Consider the following 13,692-nt stretch of genomic DNA (forward strand, 5'->3'; position numbering starts at 1 on the left):
CAATGAACTTTGAGAAATATACTTTTCAAAGGTTTACTGGACTGAGAGAGGCTGAGAACCCTCAAGGTATCCTTCACTTTAAGAAACAGGGAAAAGAGCACCTTGGACTAGCTGTTAGTCAGGATCCCCATATCCATTGCTGGAAAAGGAAGAGTGGTGAGGAACTATGTACCTATACTACAGTCTCTCTCAGTTCTGGGTGTCCTGAACAGCATGTTACAGTACCACACTGGTTTTTGTTTCCATTTTCTGTGTCTACACGCTGAGTATTAAACTCACAATGGAAGACACTCCCTACTTATTGCCTCCATGCTTTATTTAAAAGTGAGATGAAATGGAATGTAAAATTTACACACACAAAGCCAGGTGTTGTACCTTGCTGATGTCAATGAAATTCAACAGGCATACGGTGTCAATATTTGCTAACCTAATCTGGAAAAACCTTATCACATTGCCCCGCCTACACTAGAATATCTACTGTTGCTTATTCCAATGGTGTGCTGCTGGAGCAGGGGTATTGCAATGGCAGGAGATTTCCAAAAAAAGACAAGTGCAGGGAAGGTCGAAGTGGACTTATTTACATTACAATACCAAAAATGCTTCTCCAACTTACAGCTGTTTCAGAGCAGTGCTGATGCCTGGGCTCCGAAAACAAACCAAAAGGTCTGGTTGTGCTTAGCTACACACCAAGTTATACAATGTTTCAAACAGTTTGATTCAACTGTTGATTTAAAGAGAACAAGCTTTATTTAAAAAGCTAATGGCTATAAGTTAATTTTAAAAAAAAAAGCCGGTGAATGCCATATTTTGACCATATGTTTTCAGTTTTGCACATTTGCCACAAAAATTCAAAGATAAATTTCATGTATTGCACCAAATTATTTTCAATAAAAAAAAATCTAGTTACCGTATTTATCGGCGTATAACACGCACTTTTTTCCCCTGAAAATAGGGGGCAAATGATGTGTGCGTGTTATACGCCGATATAACCTTAACAGGGCCGGCTCTAGGATTTCTGCCCCAGGCAGAAAAGAAAAGCGCCGCCCCCCCCCCAGCGGCGCGGAGCGGCGCCCTAGCCCCTGCCCCACTCCCGAGCAGCGCGGCCCTAGCCCCCCCCCCCAGCGGCCCGAGCCCCCGCCCTCTCCCCCCCCCCAGCGGCGGGGCCTGAGCCCCGAGCCCCGGCCTGCGTGAGCCCCCACCTCCCGAGCGGCGCGGCCCGGCCCTAGCCCCCGAGCGGCCTTAGTCCCCGACCCCCTCCCGAGCGGCCCGAGATCCCGTCCCCCCTCCCCCCCGAGCGGCCCTAGCCCCTGCCCCCCTCCCGAGCGGCGTGGCCCGACCCGGCCCGAGCCCCCGTCCCCCTCCCGAGCGGCCCGGCCCGACCCGGCCCGAGCCCCCGTCCCCCTCCCGAGCGGCCCGGCCCGAGCCCCCCTCCCCGCGAACGGCGCGGCCCGCCCGCCGCCCCCTCCCAAGGCGCCGCCCCAAGCACCTGCTTGGTAGGCTGGTGCCTGGAGCCGGCCCTGAACCTTAAGAAGCCATGTAATTTTCAATATATTATCAAGTATAGCAAAATACATGTGCATACCGTATGGCGGCGGCGGCGAGTGGATTAGTAGCGGCGAGTGGATCAGTAGCCGCCATCGGGCGAATGAAAAGACCTGGCATTTCAAAAGTGTGTCAGTGGATAAAGACTTCGTGGGACGCAGTTAAAGAAGATATTATTATCAAATCTTTTAAAAAATGTGGCATAAGTAATGCTTTGGATGGGGAAGAAGATGATCTGATTTATGAAGATAGTAGCAGTGAAAGCAGCAGTGTTCATTGTGATTTTGAAGATAGCAGTGAAGATGAAGAGTTTCTTGGTTTCCCAGATAGTAGCGATTTCTGAGTAAACTTTTGTAAAAATATAGAATATCCAAGTTTCTTTGTTAAAACAGTTGTTTTTACTGTCCTTTTACATTATTTACCTTATAAGTGGTAATAATATTAATAAAACAAGTTCTGAGCTACCCTTATTTTGCTTCAAAGTCCTTTATTTGAAATTTAAGTTTTTTTCCTGAAATTTCCCCCTTAAAATGAAGGTGCGTGTTATACGCCTGTGCGTGTTATACGCCGATAAATACGGTATTTGTGCATGAGAACTAAAGAATAGTTATATTCCTTGCAAGACTGGGGATGCAGACTACATTACTGTAGTTGTAGGAACATTTAAAATTCATCCAAGGGGTTTGCTGCAGTGTTAAAAATCTGAGTAGAAAAAAGCCAAAAGAATCTACACAAGTGTTCCTACCACTCTCTACCCATCTCTCCTTTTTCAACTATTTTCATAAGTTGTTTCAGTCCTTTGAGATTTCTGACCAGCACGCAACACTACTTACTCTGACATGAAATGACAATTTTTTTCCAATATGAAGCAAAAGATGAAAATACTGGAAAGCACTGAAGCATCACTGAAATTCAATCTCATCTTCATATATGGAAGACCCTAGCAATGATCACATTTGTGTGTTCTTTACTTGCAAGTCACTAAAACATAACTAGTAAAATACTAAAAAGGAATGAGACATAACAGAAATAAAATATATATTAAAATATAACTAACCATTTTCAATAACTATTTTTAAAATCCTGTATTGTCCATATCTTGCTCTGGCAAAGGTATCTTTAACATCTCCGCAAGCTGGAAAAGAAAAAAAAATATTAGTAATTGAATTAATGCATTTCACCTATTTAAGATGTGTATGTTTAAAGTACACTTGTTCATGTGATCGTAAAAAGAAGCTAGTACTAAACCATTCAGCTGCACCTTTAACAGAAGTCAGACTGAAAACAAATAGTTGGTTATTTTTCCTCAAGTTCCACTCACAACTCCTGCTCCACTCACATTGTCTTATGAAGGTCTGAACATCAGGTTGCCAGTTTTGGTTGGACGTATTCCTGTAGGTTTCATCACATGACAAACTTTAATTAAAGATTAATTTTTAATTTTTTAATCTTTAATCCAATTCTGGAGGTTTGGCAACCCTATCTGAACAATCATCGCTTTCTTGTATACTTTACTCAGCAATAAAACAGTTAACAATGCTGACATTTATGCCATCATTCTTAGGTTTCAGTTAATACTCCATGGAGATCGATTGTGTTACATCTCTTAAAGCAATAGCTTCAGGATTCCTGCGGACTCAGGTATATAATTTTCAAATTTATGAACTGCCTACTAGCTAGATACAATGCAAGAGTGATGTGTAAAAGAGAACCCCAAAAAACATACAGGTGGATATTTTTAGCATTTGGATGCTGGCCTTTCCTAGGGGCCCCTTAGTACCACTGATGAAGCTTCCCTTCCATCTTTCATAGCTACCTCACACTAGTATGTGTCTGATAACAATTTTCAGTCCCTCGCTTGTCATAATAGGACAAGTTTAGAATGAAGCATCTGCCTTATCCTCTAATTTCCTTTGTAGCGCTTGTTTGTTGCATCTTTTTACAGACTGAATATACTTTGCAAAGTCACATTTTAATCATTTTTGTAAATGAATTAATTTATAGATGATTGATTAGATCATCCAGGATGTTTGGTGTATCTCTATGTATTATAAGGATATGAGGTTGAACTGGGGCCGCTTCATTCCCCTGGAGGGTTTTTCCCTTGTGCTCTACCATCTAAGTCTGCATTTTGAAAAAAAGTTGAGGGGGTACTGGGGAGATTTTTTGAGTTACTAATTGCAGTTAGCCTTTCAACTCACATTGAAAGTCACTGCAAGTTAGATGTCTGAAAATCTCTCTCAAAGTCTCGAGCCCTAACGGTTGTGAAAATAACTTTCAAAATGCAAATTGCACGTAAATCAATGAAGCATTGCCCCCTCCTAACTACTGAAAGTGAGAAGCAGCTTTTTGGTTTCTTTCATCCTTCCTTGCCAGGCACAGCCTGCAGGCCACTGGGAAGGAAATAGGAGAAGGTCTGTTACGTCACTTCTCCCACAGAGAAATTCAAATTATCTTTGTTTATACCTGTAGTATCAAAAAACTACCGTAACGAGGTCTGCAACAGTAGAAGGCGCACTAACTGGATGCTTGTGGTTTCATTTTCACAATGGAAGTGATTAATATGCAGGCGTTAAATAGTCGAATCTACCCATCAAGATAAACAGTGGGATTTCACCACTTCTAGTGCTATTATTTTTCTATAGCCTTAGCCACACTACTAAACTATACTAGAAAAGTAGTTAAACATGTTTTAAAATCGTTAACATCTATATGAAGGAAAGATAGCAAATTCATTTATATAAACATGTTGAAGAATTGTGTTTGAACCCTGAGAGGATTATTCTCATACTAGGAAGAGAGCCTGAGACATAAGCCCTTGAATCAGAGACCTGGTATGAGGCAGGACCTGCTCACAGAATCTAGCAAGAATAGAACTGATATTGCAGATACACATTCCTAAGAAGTGCTAATCACAGAGTACTCATGCAAACACATCCCAATATCAAGTGGTACCAGAACATCTCGATATCAAGGATGGTGCAAAAACATTCCCCAAGGATAACAGGAACACACTGACTCCTCATAAAAAATATGGTCAGGATGACAGTACGTAATAGAGATGTTTTGATCGAACCAATATGTACAAGGTGATGGGTGATAAGTAGCTACGCCAGGGGGCAGTAACTAACTATGTTAGAGGGACGTACTAATTTGTTTGTATCGGGGTATAAAGATGCATCTCAGAGGAGTATCTTTGTCTGGCCAGATACCAATCCAACACACAACTAATTAGACTAATTCACCTACACACACACCCCTACCTATATGTAGGTAATATGCTACCAAGTTTTCCTTGTCCTTTCCAGAAATTCTCTCTCACTCCCCCCACCCCCACTCTCTCTCTCTCTCTCTCTCCCCCCTAGAATGATACATTCCCCCATCTTCCTGAGAATTGTTTGTCCCCTTCCCTCAAAGATGTTTTCTGCTCCTTCTTTTCCAGGATTAAACCTATGCACCAAAATGAGAGCAAAACATGTAACCAGTTTTGTTCTGGCATCTATACAGACCATTTTCTTAAAGTTTCCCACCACCGCACTACCATCATCAGTACACCTGTACCAATTGAAGTAACAACAGGAGACAAGGCCCCAATGTCCAGCAGCATTTTTGCCACCAGGTCATTTATACTTTTTCTAATTAGGTTAATAGATTATTATATGATCATCTAGTCTGATCTCCTGTGTAATACAGGCCCATAGAATTTCAGCCAGTGTTTCCTGCAGCTAGTCTAGCAACTTATGGTTTAACTGGAGTATATCTTTTATAAATATGACAGTGGTAAAAACACCATTGTCTTGTTCACACTTAGAGCTCCCACAAGTGGAATTGCATCAGTGGCAATGCAATAGCTTGGTGAAGAGAGAACCTCTTTATTCACAGAAATTCCCCATGCCATGCCACAGCAGGAGTTTAGAATGTAAATAATCAGCCTTCACAAAATTATCCCAGATAGGAATTTTTAAAAATATAGAATATGGAAATTTAAGATACTGGGGGAAGAAGCGTGTGTATGTGTGTTAAACACTTCAAAATCTTCAAAAGTGCACATGCACAACCTACTGTAGATGTGCAAATGCCTTGACTTGTGAGAGTTCACTTTGAAAATCTGGCATAGTAATTATACCTATAGTGCTATATACTAACATAAATGCAATTGTGCTTATTTTCATGTGAATCATGTAATACATTTAAAACACTTTAGATGGATTTTCCCCATAGGGTACTGCAAGCCAACATAGGTATAATCAGGAATCATGGATATTTGCTATCCTGATTAGAGTCCAAAATTTGGTGTCTGAATTTTGAAGCACTTCTTCTGTCCTTATCTGCTCTTCTCTGGCTGCAGAAACAGAAAAGATATTCTCTTTTACCTTCACCTCATAGCTGCCAAGTACTAGGGGAGTGTGGGAGGTGTGTGTTGGGGGGAGTAGGGAGGAAGGGTGTTCTGCTACTATACTCCTACCACAGCCTTCTGCTATGGGATGTGTGTTTCTCCACAATTTTAACTCTTCCTCTATGTGTTCACTCCAAGTTCTATCTCAGCTATTTCTCAAAGCCTTCAAAGAAGCAGTAGAGAAAAACCTGACATAATTCTTGGCATTTTCAGGGCTGCCCAAATGATTCTGAATAGCAGTGGTGAAAAATTAACAGATGTTAACTACAATGCAGCAGCTGCTCAGGAGAGCTACTAGAAGCAGCAAAAGCAATGCAGTCAAGAAGTTTGTTCTATATCTGCTCCCATTCTAAAAGTTACCACTGCACCCATAAAGGAAAACTTTCATTTAAAATGAAGCAAGCAGAAATTAATGACTCCCCTCTGTACAGTTGTCAGGAACAGTTCCCAAGCAACATCATACCGCTCAAGTGTCCCTCATTTTGAAGGAAGTCACTCATTCTAGTCCCAGTTACCTACTCAATTACCCTCATTTTTATTGTTAAAAATTATTCACATCCAAAATATGTAAAATAAAGTATAGAAAGGTATTTGAATCCAAAGAAATTAAGTTTTCTGCATGAATGTTTTCTCCTTTGTCCATCACTTCTGGTCTTGGTCATCCAAAGGTTGAGAAGCATGGTTAGCAATATAAAAAGTAAGATTTTGTATTGGCCAGACGAAGCTGCAATGCAACAACCTCAAAAGTTATGATGTCATAATGCTAGGAGACTTTGTCCGATGCAGACCAAAATCCAAAAGATGGCAGCCAGGTTAAAATTGATGTCTGAATCAAAGATGTGAATTTTATCTTATTAAACTTGCCTGCCAATGTTCCAACAAGACAAAGGAACTAAATAAAAGCAACATCAAGGATAAGTTGGATTTTTTAAGCAGAAAATGAATTCCTCAAAAGCAGAGACATTGAAATACACTGAACATCTCATTAACTCCCATATGGACATGGTAAGTGACTGCAAAAGAGGTTTTAACATAAAGAATCCAATTAACACAGTAACAGCCACAAGCCAAATACTCAGATTTACTCCAACAGGGAACAAGTCATCGATTTATACTGGGGCACAAGGAAGAAGTAGAGAAGCCATAACTCCCCAGCTATTCTAAATCATCAGATTACATCTAAAACATTTGATCACTTCCCAGCCATCTCAAACACCTGTCAGGGATAGTCTAGGTTTTTTTGGTCCTACTCAAGCACCAGGGGCTAGACTTGATGACTTCTCTGGATGCTTCCAGCCCTGCATTTCTATGCTCCTCCTTCCAGCTATATGGTTTGTACAATTATTCACAAAACATATTGTGCCCATCTGTACTTCACCTTGCCCCACAGTTTTGGGGCCACTGGGTGCCCCACAAACAGACTGCTAATAAATCATAGCTGCATGCAGTCTAGGCAAAGGATAAGAAAGAACCCAAGCATCACAGTCAGGGCCCAGATGGCTTGTTACTAACAAAGACATGGAATGGGGACCTTGTCTTGATTGCTAACCCAGAAAGATAAGAGCAGAAGAAAGAGGCAATTTCAAGGCTTGGGGGAGGGAGGAAAGACCAGGCAGTTCAGCCCCCCAAGAGAGCAGGGGCAGTTTAAAAGCCCTAGAGTGGGATGAGGGCTGAGATGGGGAAAGGGAGAGGGAGAAGGCAGCTTGGAGGAAAAAAGGGGCGGAAAAGGGAAGGGGTAGTGCAGATGCTGGGGAAAGCAGCAAGGGGGCAGTGTAGAAGCTAGTGGGAAAGGGCACTGGGAAGCCCCAGGGAGGGTGCAGAGGCTGGGGGGAGAGGGGCAACTGGGAGCCCCAGGACTGGTGTAGAGGCTGGGGGAAGAGGAGGGAAAAGCAGCACTGGGGAGCCCCAGGGGGGTGCAGAGGCTGGGGAGGGGCACCAGGAGCCCCATGAGTTGCAGAGGCTGCCGGGAGAGGAGGGGAAAGCAGCACTGGGGAGCCCCAGTGGGGGGGAGGGGGGAGTAGAGGCTGGGGAAGGGGCACCAGGAGCCCCAGGAGTTGTAGAGTCCGGGGGGAGAAGAAAGGGGCACTGGGGAGCCCCAAGGGGTGCAGAGGCTGGGATGCGGAAAGGGGCACTGGGGAGCCCCATGGGGGGTGCAGAGGCTGGGGGAGAGGAAAGGGGCACTGGGGAGCCCCGGGGGGGTGCAGAGGCTGGGATGGGGAAAGGGGCACTGGGGAGCCCCATGGGGGTGCAGAGGCTGGGATGGGGAAAGGGGCACTGGGGAGCCCCGTGGGGGTGCAGAGGCTGGGATGGGGAAAGGGGCACTGGGGAGCCCCATGGGGGTGCAGAGGCTGGGATGGGGAAAGGGGCACTGGGGAGTCCCATGGGGGTGCAGAGGCTGGGATGGGGAAAGGGGCACTGGGGAGCCCCGGGGGGTGCAGAGGCTGGGGAGCCCCGGGGGGGGTGCAGAGGCTGGGATGGGGAAAGGGGCACTGGGGAGCCCCAGGGGGTGCAGAGGCTGGGATGGGGAAAGGGGCACTGGGGAGCCCCATGGGGGGTGCAGAGGCTGGGATGGGGAAAGGGGCACTGGGGAACCCCATGGGGGTGCAGAGGCGGGGGGGAGGGGAAAGGGGCACTGGGGAGCCCCGGGGGGGTGCAGAGGCTGGGGGGAGGGGAAAGGGGCACTGGGGAGCCCCGGGGGGGTGCAGAGGCTGGGGGGAGAGGAAAGGGGCACTGGGGAGCCCCAGGGGGGTGCAGAGGCTGGGGGGAGAGGAAAGGGGCACTGGGGAGCCCCATGGGGGTGCAGAGGCTGGGGGAGAGGAAAGGGGCACTGGGGAGCTCCATGGGGGGTGCAGAGGCTGGGAGGGGGAACGAGGCACTGGGGAGCCCCGGGGGTTGCAGAGGCTGGGATGGGGAAAGGGGCACTGGGGAGCCCCGGGGGGTGCAGAGGCTGGGATGGGGAAAGGGGCACTGGGGAGCCCCGGGGGGTGCAGAGGCTGGGATGGGGAAAGGGGCACTGGGGAGCCCCGGGGGGTGCAGAGGCTGGGATGGGGAAAGGGGCACTGGGGAGCCCCGTGGGGGTGCAGAGGCTGGGGGGAGAGGAAAGGGGCACTGGGGAGCCCCGGGGGGGTGCAGAGGCGGGGGGGAGAGGAAAGGGGCACTGGGGAGCCCCGGGGGGGTGCAGAGGCACGCGGGAGAGGAAAGGGGCACTGGGGAGCCCCATGGGGGGTGCAGAGGCTGAGATGGGGAAAGGGGCACTGGGGAGCCCCCCGGGGTGCAGAGGCTGGGGGAAGCAGAAAGGGGCACTGGGGAGCCCCGGGGGTGCAGAGGCTGGGATGGGGAAAGGGGCACTGGGGAGCCCAGGGAGTGCAGAGGCTGGGATGGGGAAAGGGGCACTGGGGAGCCCCAGGGGGGTGCAGAGGCTGAGGGGAGGGGAAAGGGGCACTGGGGAGCCCAGGGGGGTGCAGAGGCTGGGATGGGGAAAGGGGCACTGGGGAGCCCCATGGGGGTGCAGAGGCTGAGGGGAGGGGAAAGGGGCACTGGGGAGCCCAGGTGGGTGCAGAGGCTGGGATGGGGAAAGGGGCACTGGGGAGCCCCGGGGGGTGCAGAGGCTGGGATGGGGAAAGGGGCACTGGGGAGCCCAGGTGGGTGCAGAGGCTGAGGGGAGGGGAAAGGGGCACTGGGGAGCCCCGGGGGGGTGCAGAGGCTGAGGGGAGGGGAAAGGGGCACTGGGGAGCCCCGGGGGGGTGCAGAGGCTGGGATGGGGAAAGGGGCACTGGGGAGCCCCATGGGGGTGCAGAGGCTGAGGGGAGGGGAAAGGGGCACTGGGGAGCCCCATGGGGGTGCAGAGGCTGGGATGGGGAAAGGGGCACTGGCGAGCCCAGGGAGTGCAGAGGCTGGGATGGGGAAAGGGGCACTGGGGAGCCCCATGGGGGTGCAGAGGGGAGGGGAAAGGGGCACTGGGGAGCCCCGGGGGGGTGCAGAGGCTGGGATGGGGAAAGGGGCACTGGGGAGCCCCGGGGGGGTGCAGAGGCTGGGGGGAGAGGAGGGGAAGGCGGCACTAGGGCGGTGCAGAGGCGAGAGGCTGCGGGGAGAGGGACACTGCGGAGCCCCGGCCGGTACCTTGGATGCCGGTCTGGTGGGACATGCTGCGCAGGAGCCGGGACGCGACGCTGGGGCTCTGTGTGCGCCTCGGTCAGGAACCGGCCGGCTGGGGGGGCGGAGGGTCAGGCTGGCCCGGGACACGCACGTGACGCGTCCTCGCCACTCAGCGGCCCGGAGCCCGGCTCCTTCCGGGCGGGCCCTGCGATGGGAGCCGGCTCCGGGCGTGAGCGGCGCGCGGGCCGGCCGGGGGCTCCCGGTTCCCGCCCGGGCCTGTCGCGCTGCGCTGCGGCGGGTTTGTCTCTTTCCAGCCGCTTCCCCGCGCGGCCAGACGGCTCCCGACTGTCCCCGCCCGCCCTGTGCTGCGCGGGGCTCGTTCGCAGACCCGGCGGGGGAGAGGCCCGAGAGGGCGGGCGCTAGAGAGCGGTGCTGGGCGGGGGGGAAGCAGCGGCTTGCCCGGGATTGGGGGCGGGGGGCAGCTAAACAATCCATGCACAGGTAGGAGCTTCAGTGTCACACAGCCCCAGCTCCATAGGTGCAACTATAAAGAGGCCATCAGATCTTTGGGAAGTTTGCTGGCGGCTGCTATGATGACCTCAGTGCATGCGAAGTGCTTCAACCTCTGAACAATAACCCGGTCAAGGGCGCTTACATGGAAAAAATGTGACTGCCAAGCTGTTTTTAAGGTGATGTCACGCGCGCACACAAACCAGTTGGAGGACGTGCCATTAAATAAGCCACACTTAGCTGTTAAAAACTTCATCTCTGAAATAGCTTGGCTGATGAGCTTTAAATTGTGTCTGCTGTTCTTCAATGGCAGCAGACCACACATGAAATGTAAGGTGAAGTGTAGACCTTTAATTAGCGATTTAGAGAAGGGAATCAAAAGTCTTAAAATGGAAAACACTTCACAACTTTCTAATAAAGAGAGTACTTAAAACTCTGCAATTCTTACTAACTGGAGTAATAGGTCGGTAGAAAATGCTTGGATGGAGTGGCCTCAAACGTGCTACAAAGTTAATTAGTTGCCAAAGTAATTGATGAAAACATTAGATAATCTCATGTTTGGGCTGTTTTTAGCAGCAGTATCAGTTACAGGGCAAAGGTTTCTCTAGCCCAGTAGATTTTCAAACTTTTTTTTCTGGGGACCCAGTTGAAGAAAATTGTTGATGCCTGTGATGCCCCAGGGAACTGGGGATGAGAGGTTTGGGGTGTGGGAGGGGCTCAGGATGAGAGCTGTGGGGTGGAGCTGGGAATGAGGGGTTCAGGGTGAGGGAGGGGGCTCAGGGCTAGGGCAGGGGTTGGGGTGCAGGAGGGGGTCAGGGCTCCGGATGGGGGTGCAGGCTCTGGGATGGGGCCAGAGATGGGGGTTTGGGGTACAGGAAGGGGTTCTGGGTTTGAGGGGCCTCAGGCCTGCAGCAGGGGGAAGGGCATTGGGAGCTTGAGGTGCAGGAAGGGGTTCCAGGTTTGGGGGGGCCCAGGGCTGGGGCACAGGATTGAAGCATGGGCTTACCTCCAAAGGCTCCTGGTCAGTGGCGCAGAAGGGGTGCTAACGCAGGCTTCCCGCCTGTCCTGGCACTGTGGACTGCACTGCGCCCCAGAAGCAGCCAGCAACAGGTCTGGCTCCTTGGCGGAGGTGCGTGACTCTCACCCACAGGCACACACACCCCCAGCTCCCATTTGCCGGTTTGCAGCTGACTGATTTAACTCATATAAAACTACATTAAAATCTTAAATTTAATGTTGAATTAATTATACAGGTCCATTTCTTGAGGTCCTTGCTTATTTAACCCTGATCGTGAAAGCTGCTGTGTGAGTTGACCCCCATCCTGCACCTGTGCAAAGACCCTGACTTCTGTCTGTGTGGAACAACTCGCAGCCTTAGGATCTTAGGCCCTGACCCTGCAAAGACTTATGTGCTGGACGTTATGCAGTGGGACTGCTTGCAGTGCATAATTAAGCACATGTATAAATCTTTCCAGGATAGGGGTGTGAGTTTATGCTCAGATCTGACTCAGGCATTGAGTGAGATTTTTCTGAGTAAGGATCATAGGTTTTGGCCGCAGAAATTAAAAATTATGGTTCCAATAGAAGCCAAGAGTTCTCTTTCCACACACTAGTTTGTGTTACTACACATCAGGTAGAATTCAAAAGGGATTTAGGGCAGAGCTACACTTAAAAAGCTGCAGTGGCACAGTTGTATTGGTGCAGCTGTAGCACTATAGTGAAGATGCTACTACACCAACAGGAAAGCTTTTCCCGTCAGCATAGTTAATCCACCTCTGAGAGGTGGTAACAATGTAGATGAGAGAAGCTCTCCTGTTGACATAGTGCTGTCTACCCCAGGGGTTAGGTCAGTATAACTACAACACTCAGGGGTGTGAAAAATCTTGACTGGAAAAAAAATTTCACACCCCTGTGCGATACAGTTATACCAATGTAAATTTGTAATGTAGACCTGGCCTGAGGCATTGCAATGCCTAACCCCTAAGTGCCCTGCTACCCAGCGGAATTTACAACCTTGAGTTACCTGCCCGGGCTCCTTATATAATGTGTGAGGAAGGTTAGTTGCCTAACTATACGGTTCACAAAAAACAATAAACTGGGGGTAGGGGGAAGCATGTAAACTAGTCAGTAGGAAATGCCAAGGATGTGGTGGGGCCTAAATTGTGTCTTTCAAAAGAACGTAGGCACCTCTTTCCAGCCTGGTTTTAGGTACCTATTTTCACTTGCAATTCACATTTGTAAACCCTTCCCTGGAGTTAGGTGTTTAAGACAGGTAGGTTAGTTTGTTTTTTGTGCACACGCGCACACACACAAAACGGGAAGGAGGTGATGGCCTAACCCTTGGGCTGTATGATATTCTTGGGTGAGGCTCTCGAGCTCTCCTGTTAAAACTTTTGCTTTGTATTAAATATTCATTGGGCCAGTGAGAGAAAGAATGGGAGAGAATGACTGTAGCCTAGAGGCTAGGGCACGCACGCGGGAGGCAGGGGCGGCTCTACGTTTTTGGCCGCCCCAAGCAGTCATGCGCGGGAGGCGCCCCGGAGCCGCGGGAGCAGCGGACCTCCCGCGGGCATGACTGCAGAGGGACCGCTGGTCCCGCGTGGCTCGGCTGGACCTCCCGCGGCTGCGGACGGTTCGCGGGTCCGGCGGCTCCACTTGAGCTGCCGCAGTCATGCTGCGGGAGGTCCAGCCGAGCCGCGGGACGAGCGCCCCCTCCGCAGTCATGCCTGCGGCAGGTCCAGTCGTCCCGGGGCTCCGGTAGACCTCCCGCAGGCATGACTGCGGCAGGTCCGCCGGCCCAGCCTGCCGCCCCCCCCGGCCGCAGGGGACGCCCCCTAGATTTTGCCGCCCTAGGCACCAGCTTGTTTTGCTGGTGCCTAGAGCCGCCCCTGGCGGGAGGCCCAAGTTCCAGTCCCAGTCCCCTGTGCCAGTAAATAAGTAGTTATTTACCCAGTGGAACTCCTTCAGCTAAAGAGAGCCCTGACCCAGAATAACCCAGTAGTTCAGGCCCCTACCTAGAAGGTAGGAGATGTAAGTTTAAGTCCAGGCTGCAACCTTGGTAGAGTTGGATATAAACCTGGTTGAGTACCCTGTGTCACAGTTCAGGGCTACTGCATCTGTATTTCCCCTCAGTAAGGGCAACCTATTCT

The 13,692-nt window shown here is 50.2% G+C and overlaps 1 protein-coding gene across 1 annotated transcript in view; it reads right to left on the reverse strand.

Annotated features, from left to right (window-relative positions):
- TWF1 (twinfilin actin binding protein 1) overlaps positions 1 to 10,376 on the reverse strand; it is a 33,172-nt gene extending 22,796 nt beyond the window's left edge. The window contains exons 1-2 of the mRNA XM_044981413.1: positions 10,058 to 10,376; positions 2,600 to 2,677 (exon numbers count right to left, since the gene is read on the reverse strand). Of these exons, the coding sequence (XP_044837348.1) occupies positions 2,600 to 2,677; positions 10,058 to 10,082 (103 nt within the window). The 5' untranslated portion in view covers positions 10,083 to 10,376. The remainder of the gene's footprint in view (positions 1 to 2,599; positions 2,678 to 10,057) is intronic.
- Between the last annotated feature and the right edge of the window lie 3,316 nt (positions 10,377 to 13,692).

The sequence above is a fragment of the Mauremys mutica genome, chromosome 1 (assembly GCF_020497125.1).
Source record: "Mauremys mutica isolate MM-2020 ecotype Southern chromosome 1, ASM2049712v1, whole genome shotgun sequence".
In the NCBI taxonomy this organism is placed as follows: domain Eukaryota; kingdom Metazoa; phylum Chordata; order Testudines; family Geoemydidae; genus Mauremys; species Mauremys mutica.